Here is a 27,280-nt window from a genome sequence, read left to right as displayed (position 1 = left end):
CTTAGAACAGCGCTTGGCAAACTACAGCTCTCGGGCCAAATTCAACCCATGGCCTATGACTGTGGCCTGCAAACTAAGAATGGTTTTACATTTTAAAGGGTCAAAGTAAAATTTAAAAAGGAATAACTTGAGACATATATTCAAATTGTAGTGTCCATAAATAATTCGAGCACAGTCAGACTCTTAATTTCTGTTAGAGGAATTTAATTGCACAATGAACAATTTGTGAATGGGACAGCCTTCCAAGCCAGAGGCGGCTCAGAGACTCCAGCAGGGCCACGTGGTGGAAGATTTATGGACAGAAAAAGGGAAGTGGCATACAGAAAATGGAAGTGAGGTACAGAAACAGCTGGATTGGTTACATCTCAGCATTTGCCTTATTTGAACACATTTTGAGCAGTTTTGAACACATTTTGAGCAGTTGGCTACATTTGATTGACTGAAACTCAGTGATTGGTCTTGTTACACATTCATTTGTTACAGTTCACAATGTACAAAGAAAACTTTAGGTCAAACTTAAAATATGTAAGGAGGCAGCTTTAGGCTAAACCTCATTTAACATTACCAGTAGGCTGGCTGCTTTTGTGCTACCACATCGAGTTAATGAGTGGTGAGAGACAGAGAGAGACTATCAGGTCTACAAAGCCTTAAAAGTTAACCAGTTGGCCATTTGTAGAAAAAGTTTACAGACTCCTGAGAGCAGAAATCAGTAGACGTAACAGTATCAACTTTTCTAAAACTTCCATGATGACAAGGGCGTTTTGTTAGAAATGCAAATTTCTAGCCCCATCATAGACCCATGGAATCAAATCTTCATGAAGGAGCCTAAGAGGCTGTGTTAGTTTAACCAGCTTCCCAGGAGAAATTTGTGATTAGAGATGCTTGAGACACGCTGCTTTGCTTATGTCATTGGCAGCTTGTTGGGAGGCTACCTCTTTGGGGAGTGGGGCCTGTGTGTCCAGCACCCTTCTGCATGGCTGAGTTGACCTCAGCAAACCCATCAGACTGGATCCCCTAGATCCATTCAGTTGTGTTTTCATGATTCTCCAACATTCATCTTCACATATTGACAAAGCCCAGGCCTCGAGGAAGTGATCGGAAATGAGGTATGCCAGTCTTTTGACTCACCAGACATGCCTAACAATACAATTCAGTTTCAGATTGAAGGTCCCATGTACTTTACTTTGGGCTGTGTTTTTCTCTGTAAGAGTATTTCTCACCAGATTTCCAAAAATGGTCTGTCCTACTCTCCCAAGTTTCTGAAAGGTAGGACACACCTCATTTCCGTGTAACCTCAGTTCTGCATTGTAGCAAGTTTCTCTAGGAGTAGGTTGGGTCCGCTTTTGGTCCGAGAAGAAAGCAGGCAGGGGTCCAGCTGGCTCCTCGACCCTGCTTGTGTTGAGGGCCTATTTCAGGTATCCGGCTGGAGAGGATTCAAATTCAAGGTGTGAAGTGGCTCTGAGTTTCTCTAGCAGTGACCAACTCTATCCTCTACGAGACCATGTGCCCTTCTGCTCTCCAGAGGTAGTAGAAAAAGAAAAAGGCCCAGGTAGAAGTGAGGAAGAGCAAAGTCCCACCAGGGATCCATAGCAAGCTGTGGCAGGCTTTGGTGCTTGTGTTTGACCATTTAAGAAGCATGAATCTTAGTTAATGGAAAATGCATAGAAAGATTATATGTTAATAAAACACAAATTCTTAGAGTTCTCCCACTGACTTAAATAAGACTCATAGGTTCAAAAGCTTGGACATTCTACATGCAGATTGTTAAAGCTTACAGAATATATATATACACACACATACAATTAAAGCATGTCATGTCAAGATAATCTACAGCAAGGCTGCATGAATGTTGGTGAGTTCTGTGATAGGCTGCTTCCAAGACAGCAGCCAGTCCTCTGTTGTGCCATCTAAACATAAGACCCTATTTTCAGAAGTCTGTATTTTGAGAGTTGTACCAAAATATTATATTATAGCTTGACTATGGAAAAAGTTCATTATAGAGTAACTGTGATGTAAAACCAGGCAGGGGCTAAAAATGATGAATGTGGAGGAAGCATAACCAATAATGAGGGCAATTTTAAAAAGAAAAAAAAAGGGGAGAGGTGTGAATAGTTAATTGGGGATCAAAGGGAAGTAAGGACTAAGGGAAGAGGAGACAAAAAGAATAACAGAAGCATCTTGAAAAAAAAAGTGGATATTAGCTAGCATTTATTGGGTCTCTACAGTGTGTTGGGAGAGACAGACAGACAGATAGATATATAGATCCCCAGTCATTACAAAGGCCCTATAAGGAAAGTGGAAGTGATCCCATGTTACAGAATGGAGGCCCAGGCAGGTTAACCTTACAAAAGATGATACATCTAGGAAGTGAGCTGGGATTTAAATCCAAGCTTCACTGATACCTATGCCTACCTTCCTTCCACTAAACACATGAGACTTGTAGTCAGAGGCCAGATGTAGGTTCAAGGAGTTCCTTACTTCTGTTTGATGCAGAGGTTCTGGAATGCAGAGGTTCTGGAAGAATGTGCATGTCACTGGGCCTACATATGAAAAGAGAAGATAATGCTTTGGAATGTTTTGCAATGAATTGGGCAAAATGATAAAACCAGGGCAGTTAACAATATTCATTTCCCCTATAAGTGATGGAATCTGACCCAACTCAGAGAAGGAAGCAACGAGAGAGAAGGATTTTAAGTCAGACGGAGGCTGAGAGTATATTTTAGAGTTCTAACCACTGAAGTCCTTTTTCTGTTTTTTGCAGTCTGTACTCACAGGACTACAGAATTAATGCCAGTGTATTATAATGGTAAACGGAAACCATATGAACCAAGTTCCATTTTGAACTGATTTTTAAACAGCGTCCTACACAATTTTAAGTAAACTCTTTCATGAGAAGGTTTCATGATTTGCCAATGCTCCTGAAGATGGGGAGGGGTAGGAACCTAGGCATAGGTTGAAATGATAGGCCCTGGGGGGTGGGGGGGTGCCAGCACAAACCGTGCAGGCAGAGAGTGAGCCCAGATGTCCAGCTCTCATAAGTGATCTTATTTAACTCCGTCCTACTTCGCCCTTTAAGTGATGAACTTGAGGTCAGGAGTTCAAGACCAGCCTGGCCAACATGGTGACACCCCCGTCTCTACTAAAAATACAAAAATTAGCCAGACACGGTGGCAGGTGCCTGTAATCCCAGCTACTGGAGGGGCTGAGGCACAAGAATCGCTTGAACCCACGAAGAGGAGATTTGCAGAGAGCCAGGATCACAGGGATCACAGCACTGCACTCCAGCCTGGGCAATAGAGTGAGACTGAGTCTCCAAAAAAAAAAAAAAAAAAAGAATCAATTCATTCACCTGGGCATGGTGGCTCAAGCCTGTAATCCCAGCACTTTGGGAGGCCAAGCTGGGGGGATCTCTTGAGCCCAGGAGTTTGAGATCAGCCTGGCCAACAAAGTGAGATGCTGTCTCTACTGAAAATACAAAACTTAGGCTGAAGTAGGAGAATCACCTGAGCCCAGGAAGTCAACGCTACAAGAAGCCGAGATCACAATGCCACTGCACTCCAGCCTGGGCGACAGGAGTGAGACCCTGTCTCAAAACATAAGAGAATCCTTCTATTATAAAAGGAAAGGGGGAGGTAGAGAGGGAGGGAGGAAGTTTTCTTAGTAGAGAAAGCGGCATATCCCCCAGAGAGGCTGCAGCTTCCTCTACCTTCTAAGCTGCCTTCCCAGCTCCAAAGTCACGCAATACCTCCAGGCCCCTCAAGGCCTCCATCCTTTCACCCACAATGTGTCTATTCTTTGGTACAACCACTCTGAAGAGTGCAGCAGATTTTAATAAACTCCCTCTTGGTTCCTGCTCACAGCCCCTGAGGCCCCTAAGGCCAGTGAGTACCTCACTCAACTTGAGGCATTGCCTAAGGAAGGCCCAGCTAGTCTGCCATTTCCCTTAAGGTGAGTCTTCTCTCAAGGCTCCTCAGCCCCCTTATGAAAGAGCCTCACCAGTTTCCCTGCACTTTTCTCACCTTGACACAACTGAATCTTCCAAGAACAGTCATCAAACCTGGGGAGTTCTTCCGAGACATCCAGCAATTCAGCCAGTCACATCAGGATTCAACCCCAAAGAGCCAGAGCCTCTTGGGAATTAAACCCCACACCCGTCCACGAAAGACCACACAGACCCTTTCCTTTCTATAAATAGTGTTGTCTTTTCTTGTGTTGTTTCAATGAAGCCGACACCAAGGAGGAATGTTTTAACTTGGGTAGGGCAGGAAAGTGGTGAAATGGAAACACGTGAAACCCTCCCAGGGCACTGACAAACCAAACTCTTTAAGCCTGGGCTAATTTTATGTTGGGTTGACCAGTTTACAGGTGTTACATGCGTCTTCCTTTTCCTTTTCTTCTCACAGACACTTATTCTGCCTGGGATTCATGAAGCAAAAATCCACTGTGCTGCCCTAGTTTAAGAACCTAAGGTCCACGCCTGAGCAAGAGCAGCCACTGACAGCCAAGGTTCCCTTTTTAGCCGAGAAAACACACACACAAAAATGGGTAACTGCAAGACGAAATGATGCATCATGACACATAGATTTAAGCAAAGCACCAGAGCCCCACAGACACATGTACGGGTCAAAAGGAAGATTGCATATTATAATCTTTCAAGTATCACTGTCTTTTCTAATTCTTTTGGTAGTTTAGCACCTTCGAGTTCATTTTGTCATAAATTCTGTGTCCTGCTTGCTGACCTTGTTCTGTGCTGCTGTGCAGTGGCCGTGGCTGATGCTGAGGCTCCTGGGCCTGAACAGCCAGACCACTGTATTGTATTTCCTTACAGCTGGCATATATCGGATACCTGATGCTCTTCAACTATATCGTGTTAGTGAAGATGGAACGCTGGCCGTCCACCCAGGAATGGATCGTCATCTCCTATATTTTCACCCTGGGAATAGAAAAGATGAGAGAGGTAACAGCTTTGATAAAATAAAACGTAAGAGAAAGACAGTGGTTAAGTTCTATCTGTGGACAGAGGGGACAGGAAGATGCCTGGGATGCAAATTAGGGTGGAAACTGTTTTCTCTAACGCTACCACAGCTGCTGCTTAGCTCTGACAAACCTGGGAAGGCTCACAGTGTGGTGCTGATAGGGGTATAACTCCCTGAGTGTTTAGGATTTGGTCTATTCTCTGCTAACATAGCTTTTGTCCCAAGAAGGCGTACAGTTGTTTTTGATGCCGTTTACATGTCTTTACTCATCCCTATAAACATGGCTTTCTAGATTTTGCCACTTTTAACTCCCATTTCACCCCTTTATTCTGTGTGTCTTCGGACACAGCCTGCCAATACCTGTGACTCTCCAGATGTGTTTCGGCTGTTCTAGGAGGAACTCTGCTTTCACTCATTCATTGGATTTATTCTCTGGTTTATTTCTTCTCAACATTCTGCTCGCACCTGCTGGACACCAACCACTCTGCCAGCGGTAGGGACCAGCAAGGTGGACTGAATGCAGGTCCTTCGGGTTGTGGGTGCAGGGTCCCTCTTTTCTCCCCCAACTTCTGTGGCCTAAAAGGAGCCCTCAAAATGCCATCCCTAAGTGGTTTATTTGAAATCAGAGCTAACCTCAGGGGCCCATCAGATTCACAGCTGCTAAAAGAATGTGATCAAGCAAAAGTCCACAAGAGGGCTCTGCAGCCCCGCTCAATGTTCACTCCGAGCTCCTATTTCATCAGGGAAAGCCATTAGGGAAGAAAGGCTTAGGAGGTAGTGCTGATTTCTCTTTCCTGAAATGACAGTAAGCAGGACAGGCCCTTTCTGGAGGAAATGCTCCCATTCAAGTCCACTGAGTCTTTAAGAGCTCAGGAACAACCCTAATTGCTGTACTACAGCGGGTGGGGAAATATACTGGACACCATAGGACAAACGGACTCTTACAAATCCACAACTTCACTCTTGCCTTCATTACAAAGATAGGTTAAAAGGCAAGCGTTTCAGCTCTAGAATGTTCTCTTCCAGAGAAAAGATGCGATACCTGTTAGATGCAGTTGTATTGGGATCAAATGTCTTATCTCTCAAGCCCTTGTCTTGAGTTTTTAAACTATTTGGGGGATATTTTAACTCCGACTACCATCTCCCCATCCTGAGAACCTGGGGGTGGGTCTGCTAGTCCCATTTTACAAGAGCCTGGATTGAAAAAAAGAAAAAAAAAAAAAGGAATGCCTTGCCTTGTTCCAGCTTGTCGTCTACACTTTGGTCTTCCCATTCATGGTGCCTTTTCTTCTTGACCAATGTTGTGGATTTCCCATTTGTAAACTGAAAAACAGTAATAAATTTGCTTTGGTCTTTGTGCAGCTCTCTGAGAACTGAGGCCCGCTCCTGCTGGGGCCCTGTGGCTGTGCTGTGCCAGCTGGCACTCGAGCGATTTAACGCCTAGAAGCATATTCCTTCCCCATGATAAGCAGAAAAGGGAAGGACTCGAGCAGGGAGATTGGAGTCTCTCCAGGGACCAGACTGGGAGAAGACAGGGAGCAGTCTGTACTCCGCGGACTGTTCTGGCAGAGGCTGCCAAATGGGCAGGCTGCCAGGAGCCTCGAGGCTTGGATATCCATTTCTCCTGAAGAGGCATAGAATAGTAGGGAGGGCAGAGCTTTGGAGGCTGGGGTCAGGAAGGGGTCAACCGAAGGCTCCTCGCTTCCTGTGGGGAGTGAGGCAGTGACCACCTCCGAGTCTGACCTTTTCCTCTGCAGCTCAGTGAGGTGGCGCCCCAACCCCTGTGTCCTGCCCTGAACTCACTGAAGAGTTGCTTGACGACCAAGGGGTGAGGACCCCACGGGGTGAGGACCCCACAGGCCGTGCCCTTCCTGCCTCCTCCCAGTCAGCACGCAGGACCTCCAGGGCTCAGACGCAAGATCCTGGAAATGTGGAAAAGTTTGCATGCTTTGGTGCCTTCCCAGGAATACACAAGGAAGGCTTTGTGGTTTCCCATGATGCCCCCATTCCCAGCCCCACATATTTCTGCCTGGAGTCACTAAAGCAAGCCCCGGGAATCCCTTAATAGCATGGCACTGTTTACAGTGTGCGTGGGTAGACGTTATCTCATCTGGATCCTCCCCCGACCCCCACAACCCTATGAGGTCGATGGTGTGACTATGACATCCCACTGCACAGGTCTGGGAACTGAGACTCGGGATTTAAGCAATTTCCCTGTATCCCGCAGCTAGAAAGCACAACTGAGTATGAAACCTGACGGATCCATCCCTAGACTCAGTGCTCTTTCTACTCCCCCACGATGCTCCTCAGGCTCCCAGGGTTCTAAGACAGGTGCCTGAGGGCTGGTTCGAGAGGTGGAGGAGGCAGGGGGGACTCTTGACTTTCCACTTCTGCTTCACCCCGGACTGTTCTGCTCTCATCTCATCTCTTTTTTTTAATGTTGGGACTTTACAAAAAAATGCTTCACTGTTTAAAAATTATGCTACAAACCTCTGTGTTTAGCAGTTTTAGGAAAGTGTGAGCAAAGGGTTGGAAAAGCTCAAGGCATTGCCTGTCAAACCCCTCTCCCAGCTACAGACACGGATTTTTACTCCGTTAAGATGCAGCCAGGGAGTGAGAAGCCATCAGGACACCACCAGCTGCAGAGATTGCTGATGACTAGGACAGTGGTTCTCAAACTGTGGCCACCAGGCAGGAGCTGGGAACTTGTCAGAAATGTAAATCCTCCACCCCACCCCCAGCCTACTGAAGCAGAAACTCCAGACTGAGGGCCCAGCATGGATAGTTTACCCAGCCCTCCAGGTGATTCTGATGTGCATTCAAGTTTAGAAACTCTGGGCTAGGGCTGAGGGCAGGACACTGCCTATGAAAAACAGGGATCCCAGGCAGCTCCTGGTACCCTGCTCAGCCTTCCAAGCCCCAGCCCTAACTTACCAAAACCTGTCTTCCTTAGTATTTCGGGATTAGGTAAATCATTATAGTGGACATGAGGATTCACACAAGCCTCCAATCTTTCCTCTCCTTTGAGAGGTTCTGAGGTGGGGAAAGGGGTTGGTCATGGTTTGAAGAGATGGAATCCTCAGAGGCAAACACCAGCAACCGAGGAAGGTGGTCCTGGTGCAGCTTCAGTAAGTGGGGTTCCCTGGCTTCTCACATCCTGGGGCAGTCTGTGGTACAGGATGGGTGCAACTCCTGCTGTCCAGCTGTGAATTTCATAGACCCATGTGTGGTAGCCCCTCTAAGTTTAAGGTAAGGCAAGAGTCCCACAAAGGAGTTAGGATATGCAAGGGACTGGAAATTGCTCTTAGTGCCTACACGACAGTCAGTCTGTTGACAAATATGTATTGAGTTTCTATTATGTAACAGGCCTGGGGTACAAAGGGTCTGCCCTCAGAGTTTCAGTCTAGGAAAGAGAGAAGAGTGGATGGATGGATGAATAAATAGATGACTGATTGACAGGCATACACACATACTCATACACACATACATATACAAGCATACAGAAGACAATTTCATATAGTGATAAAAACTCCAAAAAAATAAATAGGGTAATATATTGGAGTGACTTGGGGACATGAAGTCTGCTGCAGCTAAAGTAGTCAAAAAAGGCCTTCCTAAAAAGGGGACATTTGATTGGAGACCTTGAAGATGAAGAGGAGCCAAATATAGATCTGGGAGAAGAAAGTGATGAACAGAAGGAATAAGTACAAGCATCCTGAATATCGAATAAACTTGTTATGCTTAAGAGATGACCAGTATGGCTGTAGGGTAGAGAATAAGGGAGAATACGGTGGGATGTGAAATGAGGCCACCGTAAAGAGTTTGGATTTTTCACTATTTGTAATGGACGTCATCAGAAAGCTCAAGCATACAATTATGATCGTTTGCTTTAGTTTCTGTTGTTGTTCATTTGTCTCATAAGTTTTTTTTTTAATTGAGGTATAATTTATCTATAATTGAACAACTCCTAAGGGTGGAGCTTGATGAGCTTTTACCTATGCGTATAACCTGGTAATCGCCAGCCAGATCTTTAAAGATCCAGCCTTTTAAATATCATTCTTTGTGCTGCTCAGAGAATGGGTTGAGGGTAAGTGGGCAATGAGGATGATGGGGATACCAGTTAGAAGGCTGCTGCAATCTGCAAGATGTGATGGAGCTTAGAATAGGGCGGCAGCAGTGGAGGTGGTGAGAAGTAGTTGGCTAGGTTGCATTTAGAAATAGAGGTGATAGGACTTGGTGCAGAGGATGTGGGATGTGAAAGAGAAAAATGGAAGAGTCTTCCCAAGTGAGCAGCCTGAGGAACTCAATATGGTGGCACTGTTTACTGAGATAAAGGGAGACTTCAGAGATTTGCAGCATACTAGGATTGAATCATTTTATAGCAAAACTCTTATGTGTGTCTTAGAATTTTACCACCACCCAAAGAATCAAAATTATTGCTTATATGTGCCTTTGGAATACTGCAGCTGAATAATCGCCTAAGCTTAGCTCAATTGGACTTTTATAGCATGCAAGTATTTAAGTAGATATAGGTAGACAAAGCAAGCTAGTAACATCAGCCAACAGACCAAGCACTTCCCAACTGGGCTGAAAATATAGACAGAAACCAGACCTAACCCCGCTCTCCTTCCTGCCTTATAGATTCTGATGTCAGAGCCAGGGAAGTTGCTACAGAAAGTGAAGGTGTGGCTGCAGGAGTACTGGAATGTCACGGACCTCATTGCCATCCTTCTGTTCTCTGTCGGAATGATCCTTCGTCTCCAAGACCAGCCCTTCAGGAGCGACGGGAGGGTCATCTACTGCGTGAACATCATTTACTGGTACATCCGTCTCCTAGACATCTTCGGCGTGAACAAGTATTTGGGCCCATATGTAATGATGATTGGAAAAATGGTAAGCAGGGTCTTCTGATTCCATGTTATAAGTTTTCAGAGGAGGAGTGGTGATAAAAGATAGAGGGAAATAATTCTTTTGGGCCTACTATCAAAGTCTAAATGAGATGGCCCGAGAGGCGTTTTATTTTATAAATTCCTTCTGAATGTTTGGGGGTTTGACTACATCTATATACAAAACTGGGTAATTTATCCATCAGTCACTCATTCATTTACTGAAAAATATATAAAGATCATCTATTTTGTGCTGGACACTGAACTAGGAGTTGGGTATACAAAGATGTTCTTTCCATGAGATTAAAACTGATGGAAGAGAGAGAGGGAGGGAGGGAGGGAGGAATTACCATACCATGTGAAAAATACTGTAATAGAGGTGTGTATAAAGTACAACAAAACCATAGAAAAGATAGTATAGATCAGAAAAAGCACACAGAGGTTACATTTTAGCTGGGTGTTGGAGAAGGAATGGGTCTCCACTACAAATTTTAACAGATCTTTTAAAGATCCTGTGTTTTAAATAAAGTTCTAGAAAATGCCTTTCCCTACACAAAGGAAAGAAAAATATAATTTACTTGCGCTGAGCTGAGTTGGGTTGGGTTTGAATTGAACATTCAGTTCTATCATGCATCATGTGTTTGTTACACTACTGGAAAATGATGTCTATTAAGAACTAGGTTCCGGAATGATGCTCCTACTTATCAAATTCTTGAAGAAAAAATCCCAGGTAGCAAGCTAATATGCTGCCCTACAAATGGCCGAGGACTTGTTCCAATAGTCCTTGACCACACATCAGTTTCCACACTTTTTCCATAGAGACTTAACCCTAGGAGGACAGCATCATGTGCATCTGGGAGTGCATCAGTAAATGAGCTTCCTCTCAAAACTCACTAGAGGAAGAATAAGAGCCTGGAGCCAGAACTGGGTAGTTTTAATCAGTTCTTCCAGTTTTGAGTGTGTCCCCTTTTCACCTTTACAAGATATATGTGGAAAAGCCAAGTACATCTGTTCTACCATGACGAATACCTCTTACTGTAAAACCTTTTTCCTGGTCAGACACGGTAGGTCATGCCTGCAATTCCAGCACTGTGGGACGCTAAGGCAGGCAGATCGCTTGAGCCCAGGACTCTGAGACCAGCTTAGGCAGCACAGCGAGACCCTGATGATACAAAAACTAATGAAAAATTAGGGCTGGGCGCCGTGGCTCACGCCTGTATTCCCAGCACTTTGGGAGGCCGAGGCGGGAAGATCACCTGAGGTCAGGAGTTCGAGACCATCCTGACCAACATGGAGAAACCCCATCTCTACTAAAAATACAAAATTAGCCGGGCATGGTGGCATATGCCTGTAATCCCAGCTACTTGGGAGGCTGAGGCAGGAGAATCACTTGAACCCGGGAGGCGGAGGTTGCAGTGAGCTAAGATCATGCCATTGCACTCCAGCCTGGGCAAGAAGAGCAAAACTCTGTCTCAAAAAAAAGAAAAGAAAAGAAAAATTAGCAGGGTGTGGTGATATGAGCCTCTGATCCCAGCTACCTGGGAGCCTGAGGTGGGAGGGTCACCTGAGCCCAGAGTTCAAGACAGTGGTGAGATACTTTTTCTCAAAAAAAAAGATAGAGAAAACCTCTTTGCTAATATTTTCACGTCACTTGAGCCATTGAAACCAACGATCAGTTAATAGATGTCCTTTTTGAGACGGCGTTTCACTCCATCACCCAGGCTGGAATGCAGTGATGCCACCTCTGCCTCCCGGGTTCTAGCAATTCTCCTGCCTCAACCTACCGAGCAGCTGGGACTACAGTCACCTGCCACCACGCCAGGCTAGTTTTTTGTTTTTATTAGAAACGAGGTTTCACTAGGTTGGCCAGGCTGGTCTCAAACTCCTGACCTCAAGTGTTCTACCCGCCTCAACCTCCCAAAGTGCTGGGATTACAGGTGTGAGCCACTACGCCTGGCTGATATTATTATTATTACTCAAGATTTACTATATATATCATTGCTAACTCAATATTTATGGAACAGCTCTGTGTATGTATGTGTATGTGTATCTCTACTGAAATGAATCTTAAATAACCACGACTTTTCCTACAAAATCACTGACAAACTCATGCTGAGTGGAAGAATTTGAATTCAAAATGAATTGGATATAACACATTGAGCAATTTATTTAAACCCCTTTGAGATTTGGTTTACTCATTTCTAAAGTACTGATGTATACTAAATGCATATCCTATAGGGTTATTGTTATAATTATTAGAAATAATACATACTAAATGACCAGCTGTGTCTGGCTCATAGCTGGTGGTTGACAAATTATATCTGTTATCATTATGTTCAAATTGCATTTTTTAAATACAATGAAAAAAAGGAAAAATTGGTGAGTATAATTATTATGCCGTATTCTTAACCCTACTGTACAAATGGTATTTATAACACCAGCATTGTTTAAGGCAAATATCACCAAACTCATTCTAGAGAGAAAAAAACTTGAATTCATGAGCTTGAGTTACTTACCCAAAACAGAACCCCAGTTCAATTGGGGATTTTTTGACTAGGAAAAAAATGTGTATCTTACTCCATTATACTGCCTGTTATATCATCTTCTGTGCACTTTAATAATGAATTTGAGATTGTGGTGAAAATTCCTGTCTAAAAGCAGAGAGTCTAGATTTAGAGTCTATGGATAGGGCTTAGGAGGTAGAATCTGTGGACCCTCTCTGCAATTTATATATAAAAATGTGTGGGTGTGTGAATTTTCTGGACAGAGGGGACAAGCTTTCATGAGATTCTCAAATGTATTTTCAAGTGGACTCAATGAAGGCAAAGAACTATAATAGTTATAAAATTAGGCCACGTTTTCTCAACCTTGACGCTGCTGATATTGCGGGCTGGATAATTCCTTATTTTAGGAAGCTGTCCTGTGTATCATAGGATATTTAGCAGTATCTACCCAGTGGATGCCAGTAGCATGCACATACACACACACACACACACACACACACACAAGCAGTTATGACTACAAAAAAGTCTCCAGACATCTCCACGTGTCCCCCAGGGAATGAAATTGGCCTCTGTTGAGAATTACTGCATTCTGTGATTACATACTCAGATTGGTTGTTTTTTTCTGATTGCTACCTTATTTTATTTTAACAAATAAAATCTGAAAAGACCCAAACAAGCCAAATATATTACCCTTTAAAGCCTTGGTAGCATTTATATATTTGGAATAACTAAAGTTATGCTAATGCAGTGAGATTACTTTAAAATCCACGTCTATCATCTTAATAATGGCATAATTATCCCAGTTTTGACTAGAATGAAACCTTACTCAGGAGTGTGCAAGAGGAATGCACTGCATTTTCTCTGCCTTTTAACTTATGAATGACTTAATTTATCAGTCAAGAATAAGTAGAAAATGAGTATATTTGGGGACTTTGCTTCTCTTTCAAGAGGCTTTTAAGATCATCAGTTCAATAATTGATGCACTGATCCAGAAGGTACATAAAATATGCCTATAGAATTTTTCAGTGAGCCAGATGGACTACCAGGCTGGAACTTAAGAAAATGTGCCCAGATGTGTTATACCAAAAGCCTCTTGACATTAGGGAGTTCCCATTCAGCACAAAACAGCCAAGTAAGTCCCTGCCTTGTGGCCTAGGGACAGACAGCTGATGAGATTCCTGGACACACAATCATCAGGAGTCCATTTTGAAACTGGTACTATGAGTCTTTGCATAATATAAGAAGCCAGTACACCAAATGCCTCACAGCACGGAAAGCCTGCATATCCGGAAAGACTCCCACTGATCTGCTGCTGGTCCAGAACCACTTAACAAAATCCTCACTCCTTTCCTCCATATTCCACTTCTCAATGGAATTCTCTAAGCCTAGTACTAAGCTCACTTACATAATTCAGAATAAAAACAATAATAATAGCTATCATTTGCTGTGTGCCAGATACCATGTCAGACATGTCATCATCATACCCCCGGAAATAGGTTTTCATATCTGTGTTTAATAATTTAATAAACAATTGAACAAGAGACTAAGCAAGGGACAATAATAGGATTCAAATTTCTCTCTGACTCCACAGCCTGACCTCCTTCCAACTCTAATAACAATAATACGTTAACATTTATGAAGAACTTACCACGTTGTTTCACATGCCAACTCATTTAATCTTCATAAAATAAATGTGTTATTATTCCTAGTTTACAAATAAAACTAGATTAAGCAGCTTGTTCAAGGACACCTAGCTATATTTCTTTGTCTTTCCTTTCTTTTTTATAACGTTTAAGAAAGGTTTTATTTTGTTTTGTAATTATTTTACTCTTTTGTGTGGATTTTTTTCCATGTAGCTTTTTACTAGCATAGTCAAGATGAAAACCCAGGTATTCTGACACCAAAGTACATGTGTTTAACCACTACAATATATATATATATATAATATATCTTTATATATACATTATATACAATGTATTATATAATGTATGTTATATAATTACATATTATATAACATACATATGTTATTATTTATCTATATTATTATTATAATGCACTTTATATATAATGTATAATATATATGTACTATATATAAGCTATATAATGTGTATATTATATATAATGCATATATGTATATATCATGTAACATAATGTATATATTATGTATGTTCTACAGCAGAGTATAAAATATATAATGTATATATTACATATAATACATTATGTACATTATATATTATATATATTATATGCTCTCTTCTGTAGAACACAACAGAAAGATATTTACAAGATTAGGACAGAATCATCTCTCTTAATATTGAACCAACTGGACAATTTAGCTTTAAAAAGAGGTGGCCAGCCCCAGTTCCCATTACTAATGCTCTATTTCTGCACTCCACTCTATCAGATTTTGGTATTTGTATGAAAGCTAAGACTTCTTTGAAATATATGAAGCTAAGTGTTTGGGAAGAATGTTTCTTCTCTTTGATTGTTTTGACCCTCTGGATAGACAGCACAATCAATCTGAACAAAAACAACCCTGAGAAATTAAATTAGAACAGTTTCTGTATTTACCGGCTGAGTTTCCTTAGGTCAAACTAGCTTCTAAATCTCATGAGCACAAACCTTCCTCTCCCAACCCATCTTTTAATCAATGTAAATAAACACAACATGAAGGACCCATGTGTGCTTTTCATTGATAGAACTTTTGTAAATAAATGATGAATGAATTTTATAAAATAAGAGAAAGAGAGAGAGGATGAAAAACACACCCATGTTTCCTATAAAACTGTTTCGACACAGCTGGCTTGCTCACTTTAAAAGAGTTCTGAGGCCGGGCGCAGTGGCTCAAGCCTGTAATCCCAGCACTTTGGGAGGCCGAGATGGGCGGATCACGAGGTCAGGAGATCGAAACCATCCTGGCTAACACAGTGAAACCCCATCTCTACTAAAAAATACAAAAAACTAGCCGGACGAGGTGGCGGGCGCCTGTAGTCCCAGCTACTCGGGAGGCTGAGGCAGGAGAATGGCGTGAACCCGGGAGGCGGAGTTTGCAGTAAGCCGAGATCCGGCCACTGCACTCCAGCCTGGGCGACAGAGCGAGACTCAGGCACAGTGGCTCATGCCTGTAATCCCAGCACTTTGGGAGGCTGAGACAGGTGGCTCACGAGGTCAGCCTAGCCAAGATGGTGAAACCCCATCTCAACTAAAAATACAAAAATAATTAGCCAGGCATGGTGGTGCACGCCTATAATCCCAGCTATTCAGGAGGCTGAGGCAGACAATTGCTTGAACCCGGGAAGCAGAGGTCGCAGTGAGCCAAGATTGTTCCACTGCACTCCAGCCTGGGTGACAGAGCAAGACTCCATCTCAAAAATAATAATAATAAAATAAAATTAAAAAATAAAATTGTAAGACTAATTTGAGGCCTCCATTATCATTGATAAAATTAGCATTAGGCTTTTTTTTTTTGTGGATGGGCATCCCTTCAGGAAGTATGACATCTAAGAGAAAGTCTTTTGTATTCTATGTTTTGATGCAAGCGATAGAAACCAATCTCCAACTAGCTTAAGCCTAGAAGGGATATATTGACTTACTGAAGGGCATAATGAAACTGGCTTTAGGGGCTGCTACAAGCAGGGACCCAACCACTGTCAGGATTTGCTCTCTTTCTCTTGCTCTGGTCAGTTTCACTGGCAGAGGACTCAGAGTCCGATACAATGAACTCACCCCATTACAGAGACACAAGGAACTTCTTTCTCCCAGCTTTAGTTAAAAACAAAACAAAGCAAAGCCAATAAAAGGATTCTGGTTGGCCTGTCTTGGTCACATCCCTGCCTTCTATCACTCTTGCTGGGGCCAGTACCATATTTAATGTAGCTTGGAAAACACACCTACCTTGTGGCCATACTGGGTAGAAACTGTGTATAAAAGGAGGAGGTAATGGGTTCTGGCCAGGAAAAATCAATAGTTATTGCATCCTCATCTTTTTAATATTTTAAGTGATTAAGGAAAACAATTTGGCATTTAAGAAACAGATCCCAAATAACATACATCATGGAAAGAAACAAGGAAGAAAGAGGAACAAGAGATAACATTATTTTAGAGAGCAGCCTGGAGGATTTTATAAACATGTCAAGATGAAAATCCATCATTTCTACAGCAGGTACAGGTCTGACTCATTAGGGTGCATGATTCTAATGCCCAAGAAAACACCCTCCATAGCCAATGGGATACACTGCAGGAGAGGTATACAAACAACATTTCTGTCTGAGAGACTGGTTGGTGGTAGAATACTATGCAGTGGGGTGGGGTCACAAGAATAAGAATATAATGGATATTTGGTTTATCCTAGCTTTGTTTATAAGCAGTTTATTTTTGTGGTTTTTTGTTTTGTTTTGTTTTTTGTTTTTTGAGCTTTCCAATTATTCATTAGCCTTTCAGAACTTAGAAAGGAGGTTTACAGCATTGCAGTCATTCTTGGAATAGTTCAACTATCCCAATTCCAATTTCTCTAAGAATAAAGAGACCCAAAGAGGACCCTGGCCTCCTCCAGGAGCAGAGAAAAAGCACCTGATTCACACAGAGGCCTAAGCTTCCATTTCTATGACTCCTATGCCTAGCCTTGACTCGGTCCTACAGACAGCAACGAAAAATGACGAGGCTTCATTTGTGTTGCACTTTTTAAACGGTTTTTTGAATCACTGATAGAATTCTGTGGACACTGGCTTCAATAGACCAAGCATCTTCTTATCTGGACACAACTGCCTGTCTAAACATCCCTTACCAGCAGTCTAGAAAGTGGACCTCCTCCAGAGGTTCCCATCATTGTCAGCATTTATAAGAACACTCAATCATATGGGTTTTCTATTGTTTCTCCCTCTGCTTCCCCACCCTTCCAGATGATAGACATGATGTACTTTGTCATCATCATGCTGGTGGTGCTGATGAGCTTTGGAGTTGCCAGGCAAGCCATCCTTTTTCCCAATGAGGAGCCATCATGGAAACTGGCCAAGAACATCTTCTACATGCCCTATTGGATGATTTATGGGGAAGTGTTTGCGGACCAGATAGACCGTAAGCAAGTTTATGATTCTCATACACCAAAGTCAGGTATTTAAATTCAATTCGGTTGTGTCTTTTCCAAGTTCATTTGTTTGTTCTCAATAAATGGCTCAAGATAGAGGACTGATTCCTAGCTTGCTATCTTGGAGGAAAAAAAATTACAGAAGGTGAATATACAATTTTAGCAAAGTAGTTCTTGGGTGTTTCTTACGTATGTCATGTTCTGTGACACAAATCGACATCTGGTATGCCAAATTTCATCAAAAAACGAACCACTTAAAAAGATCTAAATTACTTTATGATTCAAAATCCCAGGGCCATGTGTTGAATATTTCAGTATCAGGAATACTTTATGTCACTACCTCCCCACCTCTAACCCCAGCCACCAGCCCCAGCCTTTAGAAAATAAATTTCTTGAGTTGGACTTCAGAACACATAAACAATGCTCAATTTCACCATCAGAATTCAAGAGTAAGGGCAAACATCTGCATGGTATTTTTCTTGCACTGGAAACTATTCTCCAGCTCCCTTTCCCACTGTCTTAAATTATGTGCTATTGAGACTCATAGGAAGCTAGTATTCATTGCCTGGAAGTATGGAAAATGCCTTAGGTCATAAACTGAGTTGCTTGCTATAAATGCCAAAAAGAAAATAGTATCTATATTACGAAACAATTCAGTGTGGGGAATGAACGCCAGCAGGCCCCCAAGGTTTCATGCCCTAATAGATGCTGATTCTCTGTAATAAACACTCCTTTTGTATGGAGTTTGAAGATAGTTGTATCCTAGGAGTCTGTTCCAGGATTTTATTTGGACCAAATGTCAGGACACACCAGGCATTGGGAAATTTTTTGGGAAGAAAGCATCATTAAAGAAACATCTTTCAGTGTGGAGGAGTTGAATCCCAGGAGCAACAATTTCTCATTTCCCCTGAGGAGTTTAGTTCTGGAAATAACATCCCTCCAACATTTTTGAATTAACATTTTTCAGACATTTTTTGCTGACAGACTAGCCATCTGAGCCCTGGACTGTGGACATGGATTAGGGTTACATAACCAGGTAGTATAGCTTATTAAGAGCAGGAGCAGAGACTGGTTAGCATGCCTCCTCCCACTGCCCATCCCGGGTAGGACTGAGACCAGGAAAACAGGGACAAGGCAGCAAAGAGTGTGAGTCCTCCAGGCCTGTGAAGAGGATGTGTACCCTGGCAACAGAACACACCAGTACGTCATTTATTCTTCCACAATGGATTTTGAACAAACACACTTTCCTTCTCAAAATGCGTTATCTAAGGCAATCAAGACTTTTTGGAACACCTAATTGGAACAAATACTTGTTTCATGAGACTTAGCCAACTCACTGAGGAAGAATTTTAACTCCATCTCCTGGTTGTAATACCTTTGGCTGACAATGTGCAGCCTTCACCAAGACAGCTTGCCAGGGACTGGGGAAAATCCTTTTGAGAGACTGCTTTCAAATGGTCCATAAAGGCGAAACAACACTTTTTAAAAACCCACCTATGACCATTCTCCTCAGGGATTAAATGTGCTATTTGCCCCGAGAAATTGTTTTCCACTTAGTTATATTATTTTGCCTTTTTTAGTTTTCCTTTCTGCTCCAGAAAGAGATTGAGCCCCCAGGGATGTTTTGACAATGCTCCATTTTGGGATGGGAGAAGGAGGGAGGTGTAAGTGTGTTTTATAAATGGGATTCTGTCTGTCCCTCTACAAGTGGCCATTTATTGATGTTGTACTATGAACCCAGCCTAGTGCAACACACACCACCATATGGCTGAATAAGAGGATTTATTATTGTCATTTTAAAAGAAGGGCTGATTGTAGTTTAGAACTTGAAAACCCCCTGGAGACAGAGAAGAAGTGTTTTGTGTGAGTGAAATATGAAAATAGATTTCCCACCCTGTTAATTAGATCTGTGGAGCTCTACGTGTGTGAGAATAAATTTCAACTCCAAATCCCAATGTATAACTGACCCAGCCTTGGATAGATGCAGCCTTCATGATGCCCTTCCCCAACCACTCACCTTCCTTTTTGATGTTCTGAAAGTGCTACAATGGTAGCCACTGTTCTAAGCTAAATCAGCCAGTTTTCTGTCTAGTGCTAATGAGTATTTGTCCTTTCTCAAATGGATATAGAAGGCTGCCCCCAAAATCTGTCATGACATTTGGCCCAAGTCATTGAATATTCCTATCCTCCCAATGATTTGATATTCATGTTATGGCCCTGGATGGGCCCAGTGGGGATTGGGTGACTGCCCTACCTGGTCATTCAGAACTGCTCTGGAGTCCCAACTACCAAGCTATTTGAGAAAGGCACAAATCCTTTATGCTGCCCTATGATGTCCTGCCTCTTTTCTGTGTCATGCCCAGGTTGATTTGTGAAGCATGTTTTCAGGCTGATCGGATCTCACATCCGCCTGGACCCACAGCCCTGCCCCGGGTCTGCCAGTCCCATCCTGTGGGTGTACCCCTGGTGGGCCTTCTGAAGTGCTGCTCATTCAAACACACCTTCGCAGACTGACTCATTTCTAACGGAATGCACGTGCTCCATAGCTAACTCTTTTTGTTTTTTACTTCAGAATTGCTGAGCCCATTTCATGTTTGGGAAAATGCTTTTTCTTAATTGGGTTGGACGTATATGGATGTACAATAGGGCCCTTGGGGTGGGTTTTTAACATCAATCACACACCTCAGAAGAGAGGGCGGCTTTGATGCTCTCACTTCTGGGAGGCAATGTTACCTTACTACAGATTTTTGATATGCCTTCCACCTTTTCTTCTGTTATTTGTTCCAAACACAGAGACCAAAGATCGATAAGATCAATAAAGCCTAAGATACTGGAATGAAACTTGTAAGGTTACTTTCCAAATGTGCTTAAAACTAAACCAAAAGGAAAGAAAATGGAGTCGCTGTAAAGTCACAACATAATTTAGGTGCTTTTCACCTCTAAGCCGTGTTGGACTATACACAAATGATAGTTCAGCCTTCATCCAAGTTCTCTGTGGAGACTGAAATGTTTGCTTTGGGTTTAGGAAGCGGAGGAGAGTGAGAGAATGTGATTGGAAGCAGACGATAAGGAACCTGGGGAAGGGACTGTGACTGTCTGCCCTACCCGGAAACGATGCCTACCGCCCTGATTTAATTCGTGGGAATGCAACTTGCTGTTGTTGTGTGGTTGGTTCCTTGTCGGTTTGTTTGGTGTCTTTCAAATAGCCCAAGATTGTCCTCACGTGTTTGCTATACAGAATCCTAGCTCTCCAAGACCCAACCTAAGGGCTGCCATGAAGCAACTTGGGCTCCGGGTTGTTAAATGCATGGCTACCAAATGATGACACCCTTTTGGGTAGTCTCATTTGTGTGACCCATGTGACATGGCCTCTGAGAGCTGGTCAGGATCCCACTGGAGCTTGAGGGGAAAAGCCACTTAGAAGAGAGGAGCAGCAGAATTCATTTCCAGCCCAGCAGCATTTCATGCCAAGGCCGGAGCAAAGCTAACATTAGATGGACTCTTGCCAGCTTAGAAATCTGGTTCTGCATTCTGGTGTGTGAGGTGCCTAGAAGTGTACCTTTGTTGGCAGGGAAAATGGGGTGTCTCTAGCTTTCTCCAGCCCCTGAATGAATACGACTTTCATTTATTTACAGGGCATCCATGTGCTGCTGGCTGTATATTCAGATTCCCCAGGCTGTACCAGGGCAGGAGAAAAATGAATCATGCTCTTGAATGCATTAAGTAAGGGTCTAAATTTAGTCCTCCTTTCTGCTTCTCTGAGTATTTTTACAAGTTTAGATAGTAATGTGAAAGCAGAATGTCCAAAACTTACTTTCTACCATGACAACTTAATATTATCTAGCCCTTTCCATTCACTCCAAATTAACTATGCGATCTACTTAATGCCTGGGTTATGTTTTTTTTCTTACTGCCTAGGGCTTTTCCATCTAAAATTAATAGGTAGTCTGGGGTAGGAAGGTTTTTGTTTTGTTTTTGCTTTATTTATGTGTGTATATATTTAGTACAAAGGTTTGCTATGAAAAAAAAAATCCTTGCTTTTTGGGTCCATGTTGTCTCTGTGATGTTGACTGAATTTAAAGTGTTGTTTTTGTCATGTGTGTGCATGTAAAGCCAAAACACATTCCTGAATTATTTTTCTACCTCAAATTAATTGTTCCTCAGTTCCCATGTGGAAATCAGTACAGCTCAAGGAGCCAGTCTCTAAAGTACGCCTGCTTGTGGTGAAGCTTAGAGCAGCATGAACGAAGAAGATGACTATTGTTATGCATTGCAATTGTGAAACGCCAGTTCTCAAGACTCAGGGCTGTGCATCTATTTAGTATTCTGGACTGACCTTCTCTAATGGATTCAGAGCACACTAATGCCTAACAGCTATAGTGTGGGGAGTGTTGCTTGACCAAAGAAAATATTTTGGAAAAGAAAACTTGAGCCAGTGCCAACTTTTGGGAAAGGGAGAATTGTTTTGTTGGGTTTTGTTTTCACAAATTGCTAAGGAAGCAAGCCAATATAAGGCACCATCCTCATTTTCTGTCCCTGAAAGTCAGCTCACGTTATAGAGAATACCCACCTGACTTGTTTACTAATACAAACTGAAGCTTCAGGATTTACTAATAACAGAGCTATCTGCAGACAGGCCTTTGTGATGATTCCGGACACGGTTTTGATCAACACTTGTTCTATTGTCATAACATTTAATTAGCATTTTCTCACAGGTTGGACTCCACTTTGAGTTCTTTCTTCAGTCAATGAATATTTATTTTCTTTGTACTATGAGCTGGAAACCAGAGCACAGAGATGCCTGTGACAGAGGCACTGTCTTCAAGGAGCTTACAGTCCAGGAAAGGCCAGCTGACACTGACAATGCATGTGTAGGGATGGAGCCAAAGAAGGTAGTCAGTTCTACCTGGGGTGGGAGATGAGACCTTGCAGAGAAAGGGAGGGTTGAGGTGAGCTGCACAATATGAGCTGATGTTTCAGGCAGATGAGAGCAGGAGGTGTAAGGAGGGGAGAATGGCCTTCCAAACTGCGAATTAGTATAAAAAGTTCCAGGAGCAATGGATACTTTAGTATGGCTGATGGTAGAGTAAGAGGCAAGAGACAGGAAGTAGGAGAGAAGGGTCTGAGGAAAGAGATGGGGTACAGATCCTGGAGGACTTATACTCCATGCTCAGAATAGTACCATGATCAAGATGTATGTTTTCATCAGAGCTCCCAAGCAAAAATGTGGAAGGTCCATAAGAGGGGTTGAGGTAGGAGGTGAGAGGAAATTTCTAATGCAGCAGCAGCTGGAATGGAGGAAACAGGCAGGATGAAATTTTAGGAAGGAACAATCAAAAGAACCTGAGAAGAAATCAGATGGTGCAGAGGGTGATAGTGGGAAAAGCGGAAAAGGATTTAAAACAAAGGAGCTGGAGATTATACCAAGGTTTCTGGCTTAGTCTAAAGGGTGATGTCATTCACTGAGATAGAGAATCTGGGACAAGGAACTATGGGGGTATGGGGATTTTTTCCGTCAAGATTGAATCGAGTTTGAGGTTTCTATGGGAATTCCAGGAAAACCATGAAGAAGGCTATTTTGCACATAGAACTCTGGAGCTCAGTAGAAGCTGGACTGGGGATAGAGATTTAGGGATCAACTATATAACCACCATGATGGTTAATGCCATGGTGGGTGAGCTTACCAGAGGGCACAAGTAGAGGGAGAAGAGAAGGCCAGAGTGGAATACTGAGTGGTCAACAGTGTCAAATGCAAGAGAAAAGCCCAACTGGGTGGATATTTACAGAAGTCCATTTAGTTAGTCCTTCAGGAAGTCACTGGTGACTTTTGCCAGGGGATTTTTATTTCAGTGGCAAGTGCAAAAACCAATTACAGTGATGTAAGAGTAAATGAGCAGCGGACAAAGCATTTACTAGGGAAGAGGGAGAGAAGTGCTGTATATGTATCAGCGGGGCAGGAGGGACAGAGAAAGCACCATGTAGTAGAGCTCTAAGAAGAGTGATGTCTTGTAATCACCACTAGGAAAATGGCAGATGTCACTGACTTGGTACATATCACAGGAGTGCTCTGGGCCACCTATTTGCATAGATAAGTTGTATATTTTCCCAGTCATGACTCTGCACCCGGATATAGTACAGGAAAGACAAATGGCTGGATTAATCCAAGATTGAGGCTTTGCTGTGCCCACATGGCAGAGAGAACAGGGACTAGGGCTATTAAAGATGTTTGCAAGGGTTCTTGAAGTTACACATTGTGAGGTCTAAGATGAAGGGAAAAGAAAGGTATAAAGTTGGTGAAAACCCCAGAGGAAAAAGGAATAATCAAAGGACTAGACTTCTAGCCTGAGAAGCAATTACATTGACTAAAGATCCTGAAGGCTATGATGATACAATGTGGTCAGGGAATAGTAAATTGGTGTTCAGAATTAAGAGGTGAAGCAGTTTAGAATAATGATAAGGTCCAGGGGTAGCTATGAGGATGGGTTCTAGAACATGCTGGAGTTGAGGTCAAGTATCTTGAAGCTAGATTCTTCTGTGTTTATCAATACAGATATTGAAGTTGTTCACAATGACAAAGTGTGAATGGGAAGACTTTGATCAAGATGCCCTGAAACTTAAAAAAGAAAGGGCTTTTTGCACAAGAGTAAAAAACAGTGGTTTTGAAAAGGCAAAGAGTATCAATAAAAATGCAGACATTACCTCTGGGAACCACAATGTAGAAAATGTGCAACTTCTACTTGTAAAGGTTACAGAGAGGTGGTGTCTTCCTGCAAGATAGATTTTAATTAAGGCAAGAAAATGGGGAAGTGAACTCATAAAAACATGAGAAAGAAGGCCAGATGCAGTGGCCCATGCATTTCGGGAGGCTGAGACAGGAGGACCATTTCAGGTCAGGAGTTCAAAGCTCCAGTGACATATTATTGTGCCACTGCACTCCAGCCTGGGCAACAGAGCAAGACCCTGTCTCAAAAAAAAAATTTTTAAAAAGGTACAAGAAAGCAGAGGAGTTTGTATTCAGTGATAATTGGGTTCCAGAAGACTCAGGGGAAAAGGAGAAAAAGGGAACAGCGATAAGAGCTCAGGGGGCAGAAAGCCTAGCATCATATGAGGACAATAGCCCAGGGGAAGGTGGGTGGCTGGATGAGCTTGCATTGTAGGAATAGAGGATGACAGAAAGAAGTATGGTGGGAGTAACTTAGCCAGAGTTTTAAGAGAGTTAAAGACTGGAACCCTAGTAGTATAAAAGGTCAGATGAACCTAATGATATCTAGCCCTAAAAGGATGGAATTGGAGACTTTGTGTAACAGAGAAGAGTAACTAGATCCTGAAGAGGAACCTCCCCAAATGGCTAGAGAATTCTCCATCTCAAAGGAGGTTCTTCTTTTGAAATTGGCAATGGCTTGTGATGCTAGAGAAGCATCATTCATCACCTTCCACAAAGGTGAACTCTTGATATAACCTTGGAATATTCCACTTTTCTTTAACTTTTTCCAGACTTGCTAATATCTTGCCTATAATTAAATTGAGTGCTTGTTCCATCTTGACCGTTTTCAGCCTCTGTTGTAATTCTGCCTTTAACAGAGCATTTTTGTTTCACCCTATGTTTGTGTGACTTCAAAGACCATGCTTTTTCTACTCTACCATGACTAGTAAGTCCTCGGTAACCCGGCTACTCCCAGTAGAACTCCAGAAACACCATGTAGCCTGAGCCCGCAAAGCATGTGCAAACTAGCGTTCACTTTCATACACTCTCACATGTATATGCAGACTCACATTTCTCTTTTCTCTCCTCCAGCCCTGCTTCTGCCAAGACATTTTTATCTATTCCCCAAATCCTCCTTTCTGTTGCCCCTTCTGAAAACACTCTAAGGTCCCTGAGAGCTTGTACATTTGGAAAAAGCAGCCAGAGAAACTCAAGGGCTATTTCTGGATTCTGTGCTGCCACCTTCCGTTCCCTGGGGTGGGGAGTCCTGAGCCAGTACCTGCTTGAAATATGGGAAGAGAAGTGAGTACTTCTCCATACTATTCCACCACACTAATTTAACCATCTTGTAAGTAAAAACAGGACACCCAAAATAAAAATAAACCCATCGGCTCCATGCATCCTAGACATAACCTACATGTTTCGAAGGAAAGATTATATATGAAGTAGTTGTAATCTGGTGTCATCATAAATCATCTCACAGTGTGGCTGCAGGGATCTCTTAGACTCCCAGAATGGTGGTAAGTCTGGAAATTCTTCAGAACAGCCCTGTACAGAAGCTATTGTGATGGTACTCATCTAGATCTATGTTGTCCGGTACCATAGCTGCTCGTCACATATGGCTACTGAGTGCTTGAAATGTGGCTAGTATAAATGAGAAACTAAATTTTAATATTTCTCTTTTAATTAACCGAGATTTTAATTTAAATAGCTGCATGTTGCTAGTGGCTACTGAATTAGATAGCTCTGTTCTAGAATATAAAAATCCTTTAGAATGCCAGCTCTGTGAGAGCAGGGACCACATTTTCCTTGTTCACTGCACTGTCTCCAACCTCTCAATCTGTGTCTCATACAATGTAGGTGCTCAGAAAATAGTTGGTGCATGAATTAAACTCCTTGAAGCAGAGGATAGAGAGAGATGTTGTTATCTGCTTTAAACAATCAATCAAGCAAACAAAAAGATTTCAGGGACTACATATAAAGAAACTAGAAAAGCTGAAGTGTCAGAAATGTCAGTAAAGATGATAAAAAGAAGCTACGTTTGTTATAAAGGAATTTAAAATGTGGATTATATTAAATGTAGTGATCGTGGATTCATGACACACACACACACACACACGCACAGGGTGGAAGCGGGGAGGAGTGAGAAAGGAAAGTGGAATCAAAGGGGAGTCTAGAGTTAAGTTCCTGAAAGTAGCTAGCTAACTTTGTTTTCAAGAAGAAAATTCCAGCTGCATTCAAGAAATATCTATTGAAAAAGTCATGATTGTAGTATATGTGCAGAGATTAGGCAGCTATAAGGAAGGAAGGGAGGAAATGAGGGAGAGAAGGAAGTAAGAAAGGAAGGAGAAGATAAGGAAAGAAGGGAGGGAAGGAAGGAAAGGAAGGAAGGCCGGCCCGCCCACCCACTGGCCCTTGATTGTTGAGGGCAGCAGAGGAAGGAAGAGAGAGCTGTGTGAGCCCAGCTGCAGGACCAGTTGAGGCCCATGCAGAGAGCCCCACCACCTCTGAGCCTCACCATGATAGCAGCGGTTGCCATGCATCCTGTAACTATGGCCTTTCCAAAGGCTCAGTGTTCTGACCAAATACAGCAAGGCAGATGATTGATTTCCACTCAAAACAGAGTATACCTCTTCTTAATGACGTGGCAAGATTTTAATTGATCTTTATTAACAGCAACCAACAAATAGACTGATCTCCACACAGACTAACTATTAGCAGATGATCCCAGCAAGGCCCATGCTTTAGTTGATTTTCCCTCAAATGGGACAGAGTTCAAATAAGCCTGCAACCTCAATATGTAAGGGAAAGGAAGATGCTCAAGATCTTTTGCAAGATACTATCCAGTGGAGCGAGTCGCTTCCTGCAGCTAGATTTCAGACCATGTGTGTCAAGTGATGTTTGACTGAATTGCTTGGCCTTCAGTCAGATATTTGATATCTAGAACATCAGTGCTAAGGTTCAAGATGAGTGCTTGCTTGGAAAAAGACCCCAATAACTTCAGGTCAAATGCAGGATGTTGAGTCTTCATCTTAGTGACACACTCAATTCAAGGAGATGACACCCACTGGTGAGTTAAGGATAGAGGTGGCTATTCCTTGATCCAGGCTCTGGTTATGTGGGCTTTC

General features: G+C 42.5%; 1 protein-coding gene and 1 long non-coding RNA gene across 22 annotated transcripts in view; one reads left to right on the top strand and one right to left on the bottom strand.

The window, feature by feature from the left end:
- Positions 1-27,280, top strand: part of TRPM3 (transient receptor potential cation channel subfamily M member 3) — a 931,696-nt gene that overhangs the window by 850,242 nt on the left and 54,174 nt on the right. For all 21 annotated transcript variants that reach the window (XM_017873090.1, XM_017873069.1, XM_017873076.1 and 18 more), the window contains 3 exons: positions 4,829-4,957; positions 9,618-9,869; positions 17,265-17,439. In XM_017873090.1, coding sequence (XP_017728579.1) covers positions 4,829-4,957; positions 9,618-9,869; positions 17,265-17,439 — 556 coding nt within the window. The remainder of the gene's footprint in view (positions 1-4,828; positions 4,958-9,617; positions 9,870-17,264; positions 17,440-27,280) is intronic.
- LOC108530288 (uncharacterized) lies at positions 229-4,931 on the bottom strand. Its single transcript, XR_001885790.1, has 3 exons — positions 4,847-4,931; positions 2,479-2,540; positions 229-1,423 (listed from the first exon to the last, which is right to left on the bottom strand). It is a non-coding gene; the product is annotated as an uncharacterized LOC108530288 (long non-coding RNA).

Source organism: Rhinopithecus bieti, unplaced genomic scaffold, assembly GCF_001698545.2.
Source record: "Rhinopithecus bieti isolate Rb0 unplaced genomic scaffold, ASM169854v2 scaffold_7648, whole genome shotgun sequence".
In the NCBI taxonomy this organism is placed as follows: Eukaryota; Metazoa; Chordata; class Mammalia; order Primates; family Cercopithecidae; genus Rhinopithecus; species Rhinopithecus bieti.
The sequence above is the reverse complement of the archived record's forward strand: the minus strand, read 5'-3'. Positions and strand labels throughout refer to the sequence as shown.